Raw genomic sequence first — 19,007 nt, 5'->3', positions numbered from 1 at the left:
TCAAGGCTGCAGCCTGAGGGGGAGGGGTTATAAAAACTTTAGAAAACACATAATTTTTTTTATAATGTTTATAATGAAGACATAATGTTTCTATTCTTCCGAGACTTGGGTCTTTCTAAATAACCTTATGCATGGGACCTCTCGCTATTATACTCTCTATGCTCGGAGTATTTATATTTAATATATAAATACTTTCATATGCTATTAGCTGGTTTTGCATATAGCTGTTATAAATACTGTTGTTTTTTTTTTTTTGGGGGGGGGGTAATAAAATACTGTTTTATTCTCAGCCATATTTGAGATATATTTCAAAACTTTGTTTTATATGCATTTTTGTTATGTCTTTACGAGTCGGAAAGAAATCTAGGGGGGATTCAACGCCTTTAACCCCCTTGGAACCGCTCCTGGGCTTGGTACTTTTTAGGCTAAAAAAGCTTACCTTATTATTGGGCAATGTGTCGGTGCGGAAGTATCCCGTCCTATCTAAGGGTGTAACTAATCGAAGGGTTAAAACATCTCCAGAGCTCTTGATTCTGTTAACAACATCCTCATGTGACGACCAACGTGTGTCTGCCTCACCAATACCGATAATGACATCGCCTTCACAAACTCCACCCAACTAAATAGAAACAAACAGAATTAGGGTTGAATTCTTTAAATAAAAAAAGAAAATATAAAATTTATATCATTAAGAAAAAACATTTAATACATCTAATACAGCAATGCAGCCTTTCTAATAAAAATCTCCATGTGATAATCGTCATTGTGTGTACATAAAAAATACCAATAATGACGTCATTTTCACAGACTCCAATTTGAATACTCTTAAATATAAAAGAAAAGAAAAGATTCAAATCATTTAAAAAGCCTTTATAGTTTGGGAATGCATGGAGAGGGAGAATGCACGGTGTCTACATCACCAGCACCAATGATGACGTCACCTCACTAACTCTACCCAACTAAATAAAAACAAATGGTATTGTGGTTGAATTCCCTAAATCTATATATATAAAAATAAGTTGTATGTATGTTTTTTTGTTTGTTTGAGGGTTTGCATATGACGTCATTATAATTTGACGTCATTATAAGTATATAAGGCTTTGTATATGACGTCATTATAAGTATATAAGGCTTGCAATTCAAAGAGAATATTTAGTATAAATCCTAAAATGGCAGAAGAAACAGCTGAGGAATCAAATCGTGCGAATAAATCCTACAATGGCAGAAGAAACAGCCGAGGAATCAAATCGTGCCGAGGAATCAAACAGGCTTGCGGCTCAAAGAGATAATGCAAAACAAGAGCAACGCAAAAACAGGCTTGCGGCTCAAAGAAAAATTGCCGAAATAAATCGTGCCGAGGAATCACAAGAGCAACGTAAAAACAGGCTTGCGGCTAAAAGAGAAAGTAACAAAAGAAAGTGTGCCGAGGAATCACAAGAGCAACGTGAAAACAGGCTTGCAGCTCAAAGAGATAATGCCAAAAGAAAGCGTGCCGAACAATCACAAGAACAACGTGAAAACAGGCTTGCGGCTCAAAGAGAAATTACCAAAAAAATCGTGCCGAGGAATCACAAGAACAACGTGAAAACAGGCTTGCGGCTCAAAGAGATAATGCCAAAAGAAAGCGTGCCGAGAAATCACAAGAGCAACGTGAAAACAGGCTTGCGGCTAAAAGAGAAAGTAACAAAAGAAAGTGTGCCGAGGAATCACAAGAGCAACGTGAAAACAGGCTTGCAGCTCAAAGAGATAATGCCAAAAGAAAGCGTGCCGAGCAATCACAAGAACAACGTGAAAACAGGCTTGCGGCTCAAAGAGAAATTACCAAAAAAATCGTGCCGAGGAATCACAAGAACAACGTGAAAACAGGCTTGCGGCTCAAAGAGATAATGCCAAAAGAAAGCGTGCCGAGAAATCACAAGAGCAACGTGAAAACAGGCTTGCGGCTCAAAGAGAAATTACCAAAAAATCGTGCCGAGGAATCACAAGAGCAACGTGAAAACAGGCTTGCGGCTCAAAGAGACAATGCCAAAAGAAAGCGTGCCGAGGAATCACAAGAGCAACGTGAAAACAGGCTCGCGGGGACCGGGACACCGGGACACAGAGAATATAAATGACGACCGGGACACTCAAAAAGAAATTACAGACCGGGACACCGGGACACAAATGACTACCGGGACACCGGGGGGGGGGGGGTACAGGGGGGATACATAAATGACGACGGGGACACAGGGGATATTCGATTAGCAATCACCATCAACAAAACTCAAGGGCAATCATTAGAAAAATGCGGTATAGATCTGAATACGGATTGTTTTTTCCATGGACAATTATATGTTGCATGTTCAAGAGTCGGTAAACCTGACAATCTATTTATATGCACAGAGAATCGGACAGTGAAGAATGTTGTATATTCGCAAGTTTTACGTAGTTAAAAACATATATATATATATATATATATATATATATATATATATATATATATATATGTTCTTCAACATATATGTTGAAGAAATAGTATGAAATAAAAGATACTGGTAGCTGAAATAGTAAAATAGTAAATAAATAACAACAAATTATTAATTAAAAATTTAGTTTAGCAAAATAAATACGACTATGATAGCACCTGAAAAATTTTTCCATGTGAAACATGTACATTAAACTTAAATATTATATAATTTAACTTGGTAAAATGTAAATTATGCTAAATTTAAGTGATATAGCTATATTAAAACAGAAAAAAAACATAATTAAAATACAACAATAATCTAAAAAAATATCTACACGTATAATATGTAAAGTCAACGTAAATGTTACGAAATGTAACTTAGTCTAACATAAATTATGCTAGATTCAAATGATATAACTATAGTAAAACAGAAAAAGAAATAATCCAAATACAACCATAATCTAAAAAATATTTAGGTGTAAAAAATGTAAACTAAATATCAATATTATATGACTTAACTTAGCGTAACATATATCATACTAAATTTCAGCGATATAGCTATACTAAAATAAAATAAAAAATAATCATGATCCTGATTATAGATATAAATACTACTCACGTCGGCTAGGGATCCCCCATCGACACCGGCAATGACTACGGGGCCTTCTCCCTTAACACTAAAACCAAAACCTTGATCCGACAACTTATTCAGTTTGCAAAGTTTTGGCTTTGACCATCGATGTCTGGCAGAGAAAAGCGAAACAGGTCCCAGTCGCCTAAACAGGTCAGACACTGGGTATTGAGCAAAGTCAGGTGGCGCCAGGGTTAGTTGAAATTTTGTGGCAGCTGAAAGAAAAATTCATTTGAAAATATAGTTTAATTCAGTTACAGCTGTGGAGCAGTCTAAAGTTTATTATATTTGGTTTTTCATCGTTACAAGCTCTGTTTCCTAATATGCACAGAGGTCCAATCTTCTCGCGCCGAAGATTTAATGAGGGAGCAACATACGTTTCATAGGAAGGGGGGATGAAACAAGTCCCTTTTTGAAGACATAATGTTTCCGAGAGTTGGGTTTCCCTTCGCTATTACACTTTCTATGCTCGGAGTATTTATATTTAGTATATAAATATTTTCATATATGGTTTTTACATATAGCTGTTATAAATAATGTTTTTTTTTTGGGAGGGGGGATGAGGTATTCTCAGCCATATTTGAGATATATTTCAAAAAATTGTGAAAGTATTCCTAATTTCTTACTATTACTAGACACTTTTTCTTGCTTTTTCTCGGGAAAACATACTCATTAAAAAAATATATTTGGGCCTAGGTCTTTATCAGATGGAGTTACAGCTTTCGTACTTCAAAGAATTTGTAGCTTTTATATTGAAAAGTAACCCGTTATGGAATTTTGGATAGCACAAAGACAGGAACTTCACCAGAGCTGGAAGCAGCAATCCATGCCTGGACAAGCATTTCCACCCATACTCTTACTAAAGTATGGAAGTTCAGCAAGGCATATATGTGAAAACCACACTTAAAGCACCAATGACGTATATATTGTAAAAGAGGCAACCTAATTGGTAGAATATAAAAGCCTAGACACAGATTTCTAGACTCAAGAACTGGATGCTTTACAGCAACTTTTAAGCATTACCTAGATATTTATGTCATGACAGACCCAAGCAAGTTTAACTAGGAACGCATCTGAAAATCATTTTTTTGGTTTCAGACCCAGAAGACTACCTTTATTTTATACAGTATTCTTCTCCGTTTATTACTGCTAAAACACCAGCACAGGTGGATCCAGGGATGTTTTAGGGGCACCTCAGGAGGTCAGGAGTGCAACCCTCGAAGGGGCCCAGCCCAAACATTAATTCTGTATCTGCCCCTGTAAAATCAGAAATATTGTTTATCTAATCCCAGTTCTTGGTATTAACCTTTCTGGCCAAAAACCCTTTTGTTTCAAACTTTAGAAAGAGAAAAGCATGTGACGTCCAAGTTTTCACCCTTATATTAATAATGAGGAATGCCTAAGTCCTTAGATCCCTTTAATCCTCAGTTTTATAGACCACGAGTAAGCGTTCAATCTGTAGAAGAGCTTTACTGAAGGTCCTATACATATATGGTACATATATGGTATATACCAGATACATATATATATACATATATACCATATACATACCGTATACAGATACATACCATATACATATATGGTATACAAGATAAATACATTACAGCGATTAGTGCTATGTATGACAATAACATTAATGCTGTTAATGTAGGAAATGAGGTTAGCAGCTGGTTTTGCAATGAGATAGGAGTTAGCAGGGTTGCGTCCCATCCCTATATATACAAATCATTTTAACGGACTTCACTCTAAAAAACATGGCAAAGGGTATGGGAGAGCATGAAATCAAATAGAAAGAAGAAAACTGCGCAAACCAGGATTAGAATATTGGAAGATACAACGATGACAGTGATCACGTATGGTTCTGAAACTTGGGCACTCCAGAGGCGGAGGAGGATTTTTTAGATATTTTCCAGAGAAACGGTATACAGATTCTTTTGATTGCCGAATGACTAACCGTATTTCAAATAATGAGCAGTACAAAAAAATATGGTTCAATCATGCTTTCTAGGGCTATAATGAGAAAAAGGTTGAAATGGCTAAGACACATTCTACAAACGAAGGATGACAGATTGCCAAATATAGTCTTTTGGCCGATCATCAAGGGCTAAAGGAAAAGCGGGTTGCCCCCGAACGGGGTGGGAAAAGATCGCAAGGAAGAATTTAATAGAAGTTTGAACTTTTCGGAACGGTCTAAAGAGGGAGGCTTTGAAAAGATTGGGATAGAAGGAAAGCCTCCGAAGTTGTGTTGGCCTCAGGCGGCTTGGTAATGCAGTGAGTTTTTTTTAGTAGTAGTAGTAGTATATGTTCGACAATAGCTACTATTCCATGAAAAAGAACGCAAAAAAGGGATTTTATTTATTTTCTTAACATCTTTATTTATTATGTTGACATTTACTTTTATTTTATTAGCATTTTTCTTTCAGAAGAGCTTTAATTCCCTAGTGTTACCTTTCTGCAAAATTTGAATGTAATGGAGCTTAAAAATACCTCCTTGCTAAAAATTATGATATGGATTTTAAGCAAATTATAAAGACGTGTCTTAAATTTAAACAAGAAGACTTGAAGATTGAATGAAATAGTGAAGATAGAAAGAAATAAAGAAAGAAGAAATGAAGTCAAAGAAAAGAAGACTCAAACCAAAACTAAAGAAAAGGACAATTTTTCCGGAGGTAAGACAGGTCCAAAGTCTTAGAAATACGGAGGGAGCTGACACCTTCAGGCAAAAAGGATTTTACAATCCCTTTTTAGGTCTTAGTTTAGGCTTTGATTTCGCTCTGAAAGTTTTATTCTTCCAATTCAACTACTTTCAAAGATATAAAACTTTAACCCCTCAGCAAATATATAGCCACTCGTCCAGAACTTTAGCTTCTTTATTATAAAATTCGACTACCATTGCAGTGGTAGGATCCCGGCCTCATTTTTGGAAACATAATAAGGGGACTCAAAAACTTGAGATATTTTATGCTGTATTAATTTTAACTAAACAGAGCAACTGAGTATTATGAATTTTTTTAGGTTGACGCAGCTAAAAAAAAAAAAAAAAACAACGTAAAAACAGCTGAAAAATACACGGAAAGTGTAAAAAATTGTGGGATTCAAGCAAGGCCGTATCCAGGGGGTCAGAGGGATCAAACAACCTCCCTCCTCCCCCAAAATCTGTTTTTGACTCATAAAAGCGTAACAAGAATAAATATAAATACTTTTGACGCATTTTTTAAAGTGTTTTTGTACCCCCCTCCCCCCCCAAAAAAACGGATAAAACTCTGGATTCAAGATCTGATCACAAAATAGGACTTGATCAAATGCAAAATTCAGAAAATAGGCAAAAAATATATGAACTTATAATTTATTATGTGATCCATAGTTCGGTCGCAAAATACGGCCAGAATTCTGGCCTAACTCACTTGCTATGCTGAAGAAGTAATATAACTTTGGTCTTAGATGATTAGGGATGAACTTGATAAAAGCCATCCCTCTTTTGACATAAATCAAGGATTTAAATTACAGTACATTTACATTTCCTCAACCATGAACATAAAGCACGAGGGAGAGGAGGGTCTTATTAACAAAACTATTTAATTAATAGTATTATTGACACCGTCCTAAATTTGGCTACAAGAAATTTAATAGGAGCAAATAAATTTAAAATTCAAATAATATAGCCCTTACGCATAATTGATGGTGGGTCTAGGTCAATATCTAAAGGTTCTGCTACTTCTTGGGCATCCGCTAAAGTGTCCATAGCTTCAAGGTAAACATTCCGAAGGATCAAAGCAAGTTGTTCTCGCCTCTTCAGCTCGCGGCACATCCGCTGTAATCTTTGGCTTTCCTCGTGTGTTTCCGAGGCTTTTCGCAAATGTGCTAGTGCTGTAAAAAGAATCTTGATTTTAGTTCTTAAATTGTTTGATTAATATCCCTTCTAGACCTTACCCAGGAAAGGATGTTTCTGAGTCCTAGCGCAGCCCCCCCCCCCCCCGAAGAAAAATAAACAAATATTAAAATAAAATTCGTTTTGCAGTTAAAGGGCTAATAATAACTTAAAATCTTCATTGACTTTCAAAGAAAACGATATAATGGTTTAAAAATGAAAGATTATTGTTTTTCATGGTGCCACAGCTCGTGCCACATTCTCTGCAATCTTTGGATTTCCTCTTGTGTATCTGAGGCTTTCCGCAAATATGCTAGTGCTTTAAAAAAGAATCATAGTATTAGTTTAAAACTTTTTGGTTAATATCCCTTCAATACCTAACCCAGTAAGGGTGTTTCTGAGTCCAAGCTCAACCTTCCCCCCCCCAAAGGGAAATAAACACATATAAAACACGAACCATTTTGCGGTTAAACGGCTAAAAATAACACGAAATCTTCACTGGGTTTCAAGGAAAACGATACAGTGCTTTAAAAATGAAGGGATTATTTTTATTTTTGCGGTGCCACAGCTCGTACCACATCCTTTGCAATCTTAGACTTTCTTTGCGTGCTTCAGAGACTTTTCATGACTAAATGTTTTAAAATGTCGTTGAGACCGGGAGAATGGGACAAACACGCCAAAATACGGTTCAGTCAGATTACCTATAGACAGTGAGTAATTGAAGAATAGCTTTATTAGCCGCTGCACCTCCATTTGGAGTGGCCCCCCTAAGGAGTTTATCCATGATGACCAGCTGTCGTTCTGTCCTCTCTTATCCTGGGACAATATCTTGATTAACCCCACCATGCCTCGAAAATTTTCATGCCATATTTTAACAAAAATTTCATTTATTAACAAGACGTTCATTTATTAACTAAATTTTGCGTTTACTTAAATCTGGCTTTTTTTTATTTTAGCCCTGGCAAAATTATTAATTGCCTCAACCCAAATGATTGCTTCTAATTCTTCGCGTTCTATGCTTATTAACGCTAAATCATTTATTCGCTCCTGGCCCATAGTCGATCTGAGGTACGTTGATATCTATGTAAGTTTCCTAAACAACTGCTCATTTCTGGCTACCAACACTGCAGTTGCTAATAATATTTGACAGGCGACTCTTACATTTGCAAAGACCCCTTTACCTCCGTATTACACAATTAATCCTAAAAAGAAAAACTCAATTAAATTCAGTCTAAATACTTTTATTTTCAAGTAATGGTGATGAAGATATAGGAAAAACGAAAATTCTGGATTCAATTTGCTTTCCCTTGATGCCAACTGTACCCTCTACTTTGTTTTATTAAAAAAAATATATATATATAAGAACTGCAAAATGGTTATAAGCGTTAGATAATTTATTTGAAATTTTGTGCCCCTAAAATTTCTGCGCCCGCGGCATGTAACACCCTTTGTCCCCTCTAAAACCGCCACTGATGAAGACCCATCTGTTGGGAGAATGTTGCAACAGACTTGAAAACCTGAAAACCCCCATCTGTTAGTACAGACGGGCAGAAAATACCTTTTTGGTATTTACATTTAAAAAATACATAAAAAATAATCATCCCCTGCGTTTTCGTGAGTTGGCACACTCAACTCGGACGTAGGGCTGCTTTTATAGGACCCCTGTTAACTTTTGTGGTGATTTTAGCAGCTGAGGGAGGAGATGGTTTTTGAAGGTGCTGGTCTGTAGATTCGTGACATTTTTGGTTTTTTTTATTGGGCGACTAATCTCACCGGATTTTATGCGACCGTCAGTAATAGAACATTTATGTGATGGGTTTCAAGGTAATTTAATACGGTGGGTTTTTCTATGTGTGTTTTTACGTATGGTTGCACCCCTACTAGAAACTATACTCGAAACTAGGGGTTGCACCCCTAGTGATTTAAAACTATTTCTAGTGATTTGTTATATTGCCTAAAGAAAATAAACCACTAAATCAGTACCAAAATCACTAGATTGTCGAAGAAAATTATTAACAAAAAATACTAAAATCTAGTGATTTTTTTCATCGGGTGGCAACCCTGTCTGTTACTCGTTTTGCCTCTACGTATTTTAGACTATTGTACATAGTTCTCAGACGATAAACTCAAAGTTTACAGTGAAAGTGACTCACCCATAGCTCTTTGTTCACTAAAGTAAGGACCCCGTAACCCCGTAAAAATTTGTTTTATTATTTCTTCCTTAGTATCCTACATTTTTATAATAATTTACATATTTAATACTTTTTCAGTGTCCTCCATTAAAAATATTGCTTACGTGCCTGTCACAAACGGTCATCTATGAATACAGATTAGTTTTTCGAACAACGTACCCCAATACATAAAAAATTTTAATCATCGGAAGTGGCATTCTTGTAATCAAACAAAACTCATCCTTCACTAGAAAGGTACTTAAAATATCCCCCTATTTCCAATGATAACGGAAAGGGATAAACAATAATTGGATTGCATGGGTCCATATTTATTTTGCGTTTATCCCCGGCGGAGACACCAACCAATCGCTTTGAATTTGAGTGTAATCCACTTGGTTTGAGCTGGTTTGCAACGGACGCATCTTTGAAAACAAGAATTTAACCTTTTATATTTAGAACAAAAAAAACCTTCATGTTGGCAAGGCCTTAAACAGGATTTTTTGTTCATGGGGGGGGGGGCATTTTTTTTTTTGGGGGGAGGGGTACAAAAACTTAAAAAATGCATTAAATTTGTTGATATTCATTTTTGTCACGCTCAATCCCCCCTCTAGATACAGCCTTTTATGCTGGATTCGGTTTTAATACAAACTGTTATTTGTATTTTTTTTCTAGAGCGTTTCCCTCATACACGAATACAGGGGGCGGAGGGTCTTCTTCCCAGATGAAAATCGTGGCCTGAAAATGTATCTTTTAATGTTTTCCCCTATTTCTTAGGAAAATTATTTAGCCTCCCCTTCCTCGCCAAGAATCAGAGTTGTGTATATTTAAAATTCCATTGATGTTTTATCTAAATATTGTTTTGAAAAAGACTTAATGAACAATGCAGCGATAAGCAGAAGACCAGGGCTTTGTTTTGGTTATACCTTTATTTGTGTTCCACAAAAATAAAAATAAAACATACATACTAAATAGCAGGACCTCCCAGACGCTAAGAGTACAGGGGCTATGATCCCTCTCGAGCATATTCTAGTTGCATTACAGTTTCCAGGGGGGATCAGGGCAGTTGCACCAGACACCGTTGCTTGGGGTTACCGCAGCTTGGGAACTGCCCACTTTGATTCAATTTTTTCACTCTGTCCACTTATATTAGCTCATATTATATTTGCTTATATTTGAGTTGTTGCAACTGGCTTATAATTGGGGAGGGGGTGCTGTAATTAATCTTGTCCTGGGTAGCACCAACCCTAGGAACGGCTCTGCTTAGGTGTGACTCATCCCTCCATAAGAACTAGAATTCTGGTCTGATTTGTAGTGGAAGAAAAACTTGTACCAAGTTTAGCCCCCCTGGTGAAGCCCGGCTCAACACCTATGGCCCAACCCTTAGGGAAGGATGAATCCCAAGTTTTTTCCTTTGCAGCTGGGTTAGATGATAAGAAAACGCCGTTTGAGATCACAGTTTCTCAATTATTTGCGGGTAGAACAGAATGAGGGAGGTCGAAAAAACAGTACCAGAAGGCGAATTAACACACTATAACCTACCCTTTGATTGCTAGTTATACTACCACATATCGTCCCATCAGTGAAACAGGGACAATGACCAAAATAGTAAATCGAGTTACATATATTTTTCGGATCAGATTTTAATTCTGAATCGTTCATTATTTCATGTTTCGTCAATTAACTAAGCTATAACAGTGATAATCGCAACACTTGCAAGCAGCATATGATATATTTTTTCTTCTTTGCTTTTTTTTGCTTCTTTTTGTTTTTTTTGCTTTTTTTTTGCTTTTTTTTCTTCTTTGCTTTCGTGCTTCTTTTCATGCATATTCGTTCCCCTAAGAATTTTAGAGTTTTGTGTTGGTCCTATTCCACTGATAGGGACATACTACTTATTTCTGAATATCTTTGTTAGATGACTACAGGGTGCGCTAATTGGGGAATGGGGGTTATAATCCCTCTAGATCTGGAAAAAAATTATGCTGCATCTCTAATTTGAAAACTGAAACATATATTCCCCCAAAAGCACCACGGGGTACTTGGTAGCTGTTTAACTGCTTCCACCAAAGCCGCATCCGGGGGGGCTGGAGGCTTTGACCCTCCCTCCCAAATATTTCTCTGACAATTTTGATACTCTATTTTAAGTTTTCTTGTAAACGTCCCCTCCCCCGAAAATAAACCTCCCCCGGACATAAATCCTGGATAAGGCCCTGGCTGCCACATTCTATTTTCTATTTTATATGGTATCTAATCAGGTAAAAATCTATTACTTCCTCCAGAAGATATGTTTTAATCAACTCCACCTCTGATACGATGGTCATAACGCTCAAAGAAAAAAACAGCGTTGTGACCTTCCAACCGACCAGATACACCTGCCAAAGGACGATTATCCACTTTTAAATTCACCAAAGTCGTACTTCCACATTCCATCTATTCTGCATTTACGACAAGAGTAAAAAACCGGACCTTCACTGTGTACCAGAGAATATATTTTAGAGACTATTTTGATACCTCGTATATTAATAGATTTAAAAGCTACGGTAAATTTTGACTCGTTGAAATGGAAGGAGTGGCATTTATGATACCCTCGAACTGCAACCGTCTTCTGGGTCAGTAAGGAGCGACATTAAAACTTAAAACGAACAGAAATTATTCCGTATAGTAAAGGAGTTGTCCCCTCTTCATCACCTCGCTCTTCACGCTAAAGTTTGACTCTTTGTCACAACTCTACTTTTTAATACCCTAAAACCATCAAGCGAAAACGTTCAATTTAAATCTTGTTCGGTAAAATATGGTAGTTTTCGTAAATATTTTTAAAATTTTTAATTTTTATAACTATTTTTTTCGAAAAATGTGGAATCTGCCTGTCAAAACAAAATTATCCTGTCAATACAAAATTTGACTTCTGTCAGAACCCAGTTTTTTTAATATTATATTTTTACCAATACATTAAGAAGCTTTTATTTCAGGCATAAAATTACCGACCAAAATCAGGTACTTTTTTCAACTTTTATCCCCCCCCAAAAACGAACCAAATATTTGCCAACATTAAGACTCCTTTTATTGAGCGAAAAGAAATTTACCAATCAAAGCGAAATCCGTCTCCTGTCAAGACCCAGGTTTACCTTTGAGAACATTTATGTGTTAGGGCAAGGGCGTATTTGGGATTGCTATTCAGGAGAGGTAGTTTTTTTTTTTTTTTTGGGGGGGGGGGGGTACAAAAAAACTTCAAAAAGGAATCTTAAATGTGTTATTACGTTTTAACGAGTCAGACAAATATTTCGGAGGATTCGGGTTCAAAACCCCTAGCTCCCCCTAAGGATTCGTCATGGCACAAGGCCTCCAACCCTCGGAATTCCTACTCGGTGAACTAGTTGTCAGAATATGAGGTTTATAATAGTACTGTTGTGTCGTTTATAGCCATGGAAATGAAGAGAGCTTATACTTTATGAAAATATGGATTAATTTTATTATTAATTACTGTTTTCTGTTTTTAATGAAGAGGAAAATCACGACAGTAAGATTCAATTTCTTTTATCAGGATAAGAAAAATAATTAGAAAAGACCGGTGATGTGATACTCAAAGCTAAAACATGTATCCATAAATAAAAAGGTTTTCATTAAAAAAAAGCCTACAAGTGACCTGGGCCAGCATACCACCTTTCAGTGACTCTCAAGTATTTTTAGTTTTTTTATTTTTAAATTTGGTCTTGTTTAGTTCTTTTTTTTCAGAAATTCTTTGTTCCTAGGAATGTTCATTAAGTGGTTCTCATTTTACTCTTTTGCCTTTTCGTTGTCCCTTCCTCCTTTGACCTTTTGTCTCTTGCAACGAGGATTAGAAATACTTGTTAATTAACCAATAGCACAACTTACCTAAAATTCTTTTTTCCTCAAAATTCTTTGGTATTCGGATATCAACCGTTGTGAATTCAGTTGGACTTCCTGCATACATATAGCCCAATGTTTCTTTCACCAGTGGTCCCAGTTCACCTTTATATAGAAGAAGGGTTTTTCCAGTTTGACTGTGGGCAAGGGCGCGGTAGTGTTCACTTTTGACCTAATATAAAATGTAGGTCTTTTATAATTTACAAAGGAACACTTTTTAGCAGAAGAAATACTTTTTAAAACAAAAGTATAAAACAAAAAAAAAATAAAACAAAAGTGAAAAACAACCATATTACATAAAATAAAGGACCAATTATAAACATCTAAATATTCTGGAGGGGAGGGGCATGGGCCCGAAACTCCTCTTCTTTGCAAGTTTCTGACCAAATATAGCTATTGAGATAAAAGGCTTAACCTGAAGTGCAAAGGTGGGGTAGCATAGTGCCAATGCTACTTGGCAGTTTTCATGCCCTGTGAAAGTTGTTGGTAGATTTTGTCTGAAAATACCATTTTTACATATAAAAATATTTTTGGCTTAAAGAAATACTGTCAAAACGCAAGTTATATTGCTAAAGTGTCAGCAGCTTTTGGAATTCTGTCATATTCTGCTACTGGCAGCTTTGGAACTTTTCCCATGCCTGGGCTTAACCCAACCCCTAATACTAATGCTATACAGTTGACTATGTACTGATTAATAAACTTTCGCTTACGCAAAGAACTAAATTACAAATCTAAAGGGTTGCTCCCGACTCTTTGAGAGGAAACTATGTTTGACTTTGTATTTGAATTTCTATGTTTAACTTAATACTTGAATACATTCTTAAGACTTTTATTGAATTAACTAAATGACCGAATAAAATTAATTTGTTTGATTGGAATTCAACCTAAGTAATGCCTTTTAACGTTTCTTTCTTAACGAGGGAGTTTGGAAGTACTTGCATAAAGGGGTGTCATGTATGGGTGGAGGGGGACACTTCCGCCTAGTTATTTTTTGTAGTTATTCACCACTTCCCAGTGAAACCACGAAACATAAAACATTAATTGTACATTTTCTCGTTTTCTATTTTAGTTCAAATTGGGCTAATAACAAAAGATATTTTTCATCAAAATGTCCAGTAGTTTCATTTGTGCTTTTTTTGAACTATCTGTGAATTCTTTTCTTATTCGTATACTAATCTGGTCCGTCTTATCATCGAATTAATTAGAAATTCCTCTAACCGTAAAATCGGTCTTTTTTTAGAGTGACTTTCGTTGAATCCAATTACGGTTTTTACTTGAAATCGAAAAGATAGCTTGTAATCAGACTTGTTTTGAAATTTCAAATTTTGCTTAGCAACGCTCTATAGTCAATGGCTCTTGCAGTTTTTAATTATTAAATTACTAATTGAAATATTACATTTAATTCGCATTAAACAAATGTTAAATTGCTAAAGCGACCTGATTTATCAGTTTGCCAAACTTTCAGGCTGAAGAAAGCTTGCAGCAGCAGTGGTCGTAGTGGCACCTGAATGTAGCGAATAAAGAACTTACCCGAACAAGGGTCAGCCAAGGCGCAGGGACATATTCTTTAATTAAATCCACGTCAAAAGCTTGACTCACTCTGTCATAACTGTCGGATACCTGTAAAAAATTACCAAATTTATGGCCAAATTATTACCAAATTATTACCAAAGTATTATTAAAATTAACCAACACCGAAAAAAGACCAGATAATATGACAATTTTCACTAAAAGATGTATATTTTTTCCATTTAAGATCAGATCATCAGCACAACAACCAGAATTTGGTAAGAATTAAATTCTGGGCTTGATTTTGTGGACTCATATGCCTCCTTTAATAGACAAGGCACAATGTGACAGCTTAAAAGTCTAGTTGCAGATACGTTTAGTGTGAAATAAACGATAAAAGTATATTCTAACCTTCACAAAAGAAAAAAAAGTGGGAGCCACCCTCCTCCCAGAAGCTATATTAGTCTACTAGAGAGAGACCTCACCAAAAACTTTAGACAAAAAGATCTGACAAATAATTTTTGGCGTTTCTGACCACAACCTGCAACAAAATGTAAGTTGAGCTGTTGGAAAAATAGCTGACAATTGTTGTTGGTTATCAACTGATTTAAGTGATGGGTTGAACAGTCATCAAATTAGGCCAAAAGGTGTGACTCAACATGATTTGGTCCATCTAAACATTTGTTTCTCTTTGTTTATTTCTTTTTTTCATCGTCTAATGCGTATACCCATGTTCACATACCATTTTCTGAACATAAAAGTCATAGGCCTTAGTCTAACTTAAAAAAATAATTTTATTGCTGGGTTATGGGCAAGGTTCTGGAGATATTAATACGAGAAAGCACATACTATATTTAAGTTCGTTAACTCCTTTAAGAAAATTAAAATTAGAAACATAATATTTTGCGGTTTTGGCATTCAAAGTGAATTTGTGGTTCATTTTTAATTGCATAAACAAAACCTATATTAAGTCATCAATCTGTTTAAAAAACAAACTACCCCAGCTGAACTTTTGTCGCAACAACTACGAATTGCCGCATTACGAATATACGAATATTTCGTGGTTTAATGCTCAAGCAGCTTCTAATTTATTTTGTCAAATAAGTCAGTCAAATTAATAGTTATTTGAAAAAATATTATTTTAACTTTACAATGAATCATTTAAATAAGAAATTATTAAATAATAAATATAGCGCACAAAAAATAGCTATCTCCTTCTGACATGGACACTTCTGGAGATTCTAATGACAAAAACACTTTTTATTTTATAACTTACATAAAAAGTGCCCTACATTAGCGAACATTTGGGATTTCGGGGAGGAAGGTTGCAGGATGGCGAGCCTCTCCCTAGTTACGTTTATAACATCGTTAGCATTATGTTTACTACTCACCCTTTTTACAGCTCATTTTGAACATAAAATGATATTCAAACACATAAACGTTTTCGGCACTAAAATAAAGTAGGTTCAAATCAATTTGAAACTACCTTCAATCACTGTTCTCAATTATATAAAAGCCTAACAATTCCTCACTTACTTACCCTTGCTCCTGTTTGGTATTTTCAAGAGAAAGCAAATTTAAACTGCTTTATTTTAATTGATTCTTATTTTAAATTGGCGAAGGATTTAATAGAACTTCCAACTTGGACAAGTGACCCTTTTCTGCAAAGAAAGTATCAACTGGTAAACCCGGTTGGGTTTATTGAGGAGCGCATTCGTGAGTTTTCTACTGAATGCCAGAAGTCTTCCCATCTTCAGTTATTTCTGTTTGTCCCTTACTTGTGGTTGTCAAAATATGCTTTTATTTTTGTTGTTTCTTTTTCGTTTTTCTTGATTTTTACCCTGTCTTTTTCTGGGCTCTGGCCAGTTATTTGTGATAATTTATATATAAAATGATGGTAATGATGATGAGTAATTTGTTCCGTGTCTATGAGTGGTCTGAGTAGTGCCACAAAAGCAGTTGACAACTATTTACTGTAAACCTTTTGGTGATGTCGTGAGTTTACTTTAATAAGTATCTAGTATTGGCAAGCAAGTAACCGAATCGTTCAGAGCTTAGGGTTCTCGTTGGAGGAGGTACAACAGAACTTGACTCAATTAAGTCTAAAGAGGAACTGAATATACCATTCAGGGACTGATCCTGTTCCATTCAGGAAATGATCCTGTTCCATTCAGGAAATGATCCTGTTCCATTCAGGAAATGATCTTGTTTCATTCACGAATAGAAACTGAATATCCATCCACTTATGAATGGTTCTTAAGGTCTTTAGAACTTGACCTTGAGAAACATGTTTGTCTATATTTTGCTAGAACTTTGGCCCTTTGACATATTTTACCTTTTTGGTAATAAACCCAATATCCTACTTTTCTTTACAGAAGACAAACATCATAAATTCTACAAACCTTAGCGTTCTACTTAGAATCCTAGAACCCAGTGTTCTACAAAGACATCTTGACCTCAATTACATTTAAATACATAGCATTTTTAGTACCTAGAATTGCATTCAAAAGTTTACAATACTACCTAGGATTTCTCAGGTATTACCAAAAAAAATTGTTTTAAATTTAACCAGGTCTCTGACTCCATTAAACTGACCGCTAGGTATGTTGTTGGTATAAAACAAAGAGTTGAGAACCATTATTTCTCAAAGCTGTTTTGAGAGGCCCTGCTTATTCTCTCTTTGAGATCACCTCGGAACGTTTCTGGGTGCTATCTTAGAAGTGTGAAAATATAAGATATTACCTTAGGGTTTAACAGTAACAGTTTAAAAATAAAACATTCAAATCTGATTTACTATTATTTTCTATGATAAATCATATTCTAGAATAAGTCAACTGCCGAAATAGCCTGAATTCAAAATTCTAAAATAAGGGAAAACATCAACAAAAAAGGTCCGTAATAAGGCAGAACCTCACTTTTTGAAGGGGTTTAAGCCAAAAAGGAGCTGATTGTCGATTTCAAAGATGCTTTTACTTCACTGGTTTGCCTCTATGACGTAATTTGGTAAGTTCATCGTAAGTTCGTGGTAAGTTCATTGTAAGTTTCTTCGTATTGTTTCTTATTTCTGGGGAGACAGATACCATCTATTTAAAGAATGATCGATTTCAAAACCTCCTGTGTTAAAACCTTCGGGCCCGGCCCCCCCCCCGAAACTTCGTGAAATGTTTAATTTCCCCATGGTTTCTTGGGATTTCTGGCAAAAGTTGGACATTTATTAAGAATCTAGATACATGTGTGAAGCATTTTTTGGGGGATTTTACAGCATGCCATTATCCGGTCAAGTCACTGCCCAATTATTAACCCATTTTCTGTCTAACTTTTTACCCTCTTTGAAGTAATTAGCAATTGTGCTGTTATTTTTTTTTTTTGTAAAGAGAGTTTGCTTTCCACAGCAAAATAGAATTATCCTTGATATTAGGGCGTTTATCCCCCCCCCCTTTTAGGATAAAGTACAGCTTTTAATGGATCAATTTTGGAAACTATCATTTTTCATTAAAATCTACGTTTTTGCAATAAAAGAACTACCCCCCACAATATCCAATACTTTTGAGGCTTCAGTCTTCTTCCCCCCCCCCCATCCGCTACGATACTACAGATTAAAGTTAATCTGCATTTTCCGATATACCTGCTTTTTGCATTACTAAATAAAAAAGTCCTACTTTATATCTGCTGTTTCGAAGGTTTTGCCCCCCCCCGAAAAAAATTCCTGCGTACGTGCCTGTCAAGGGGTTATCGTTTAAAAAATTGCGGCACCATATGTGGGAGAAGCTTTTCACACCTGGTGCGAATATGTGGTGCTTTAAGATGTACATCAGGTGGCGTAGTGTCGGGACCCCTGGGTCGTGATTTTCCAATTATGTGGTGGAAACAAAAGAATTGTTTAAGATTCCTTATACATGAGTATGCATACTGTGTTAAAGACAAATTGTAGAAAACAATCAACCTTTGAACGTCAAAAATAATAAACCTTATAATGTGTTGACGTTTAGGTTTAACGGTTTTTGTCAATCAGAAATAAAAACATGCAATAAATGCTACAAATATATAATTTACTTGAAAACTACTTCCGTGACACTCGGTTATATGGATGAATTCTTTCCGACGATTGATAGACAATAACCCATTGAGATTGATACAATTATCTATTGAGTATGTTTAGAAGCCAAATCGATTAACCCCCCCCCCCCCACGCCATCCATAAATGTGGGAAGTCATATTGAGATTTGCTACTATTCTAAGAGAACTAATTACGTAAAAAGGCAACATGCAAGTGAATTCTATGAAAAACATCGGATATTATGCACGGGTGTCATTTCACGATAATATTTGTTTGTTTGGGGGGGGGGGGGGGGGGGTGGAGCATGGTGTATTTTTCAAATCTAGGAGATAATTTTGTTATTTTTCGATTCTTTCCAATGAAAATACCAAAAAAGACAATTTTTAATGAAAATAACCGTATTATTGGCTAAGTCTAGGGGACACAATTGCCCCCGCCCCGAT

The 19,007-nt window shown here is 35.8% G+C and overlaps 1 protein-coding gene across 1 annotated transcript in view; it reads right to left on the bottom strand.

The window, feature by feature from the left end:
• The window catches only part of LOC136033194 (rhophilin-2-B-like), a 140,510-nt gene that overhangs the window by 1,742 nt on the left and 119,761 nt on the right, over nucleotides 1-19,007 (bottom strand). Inside the window, exons 7-11 of the mRNA XM_065713905.1 lie at nucleotides 14,529-14,618; nucleotides 12,987-13,170; nucleotides 6,747-6,944; nucleotides 3,066-3,292; nucleotides 440-619 (exon numbers count right to left, since the gene is read on the bottom strand). Of these exons, the coding sequence (XP_065569977.1) occupies nucleotides 440-619; nucleotides 3,066-3,292; nucleotides 6,747-6,944; nucleotides 12,987-13,170; nucleotides 14,529-14,618 (879 nt within the window). The remainder of the gene's footprint in view (nucleotides 1-439; nucleotides 620-3,065; nucleotides 3,293-6,746; nucleotides 6,945-12,986; nucleotides 13,171-14,528; nucleotides 14,619-19,007) is intronic.

This window comes from Artemia franciscana, chromosome 11 (assembly GCF_032884065.1).
Source record: "Artemia franciscana chromosome 11, ASM3288406v1, whole genome shotgun sequence".
Classification (NCBI taxonomy): Eukaryota; Metazoa; Arthropoda; class Branchiopoda; order Anostraca; family Artemiidae; genus Artemia; species Artemia franciscana.
This window is presented reverse-complemented; position numbering and strand designations above follow the sequence as displayed.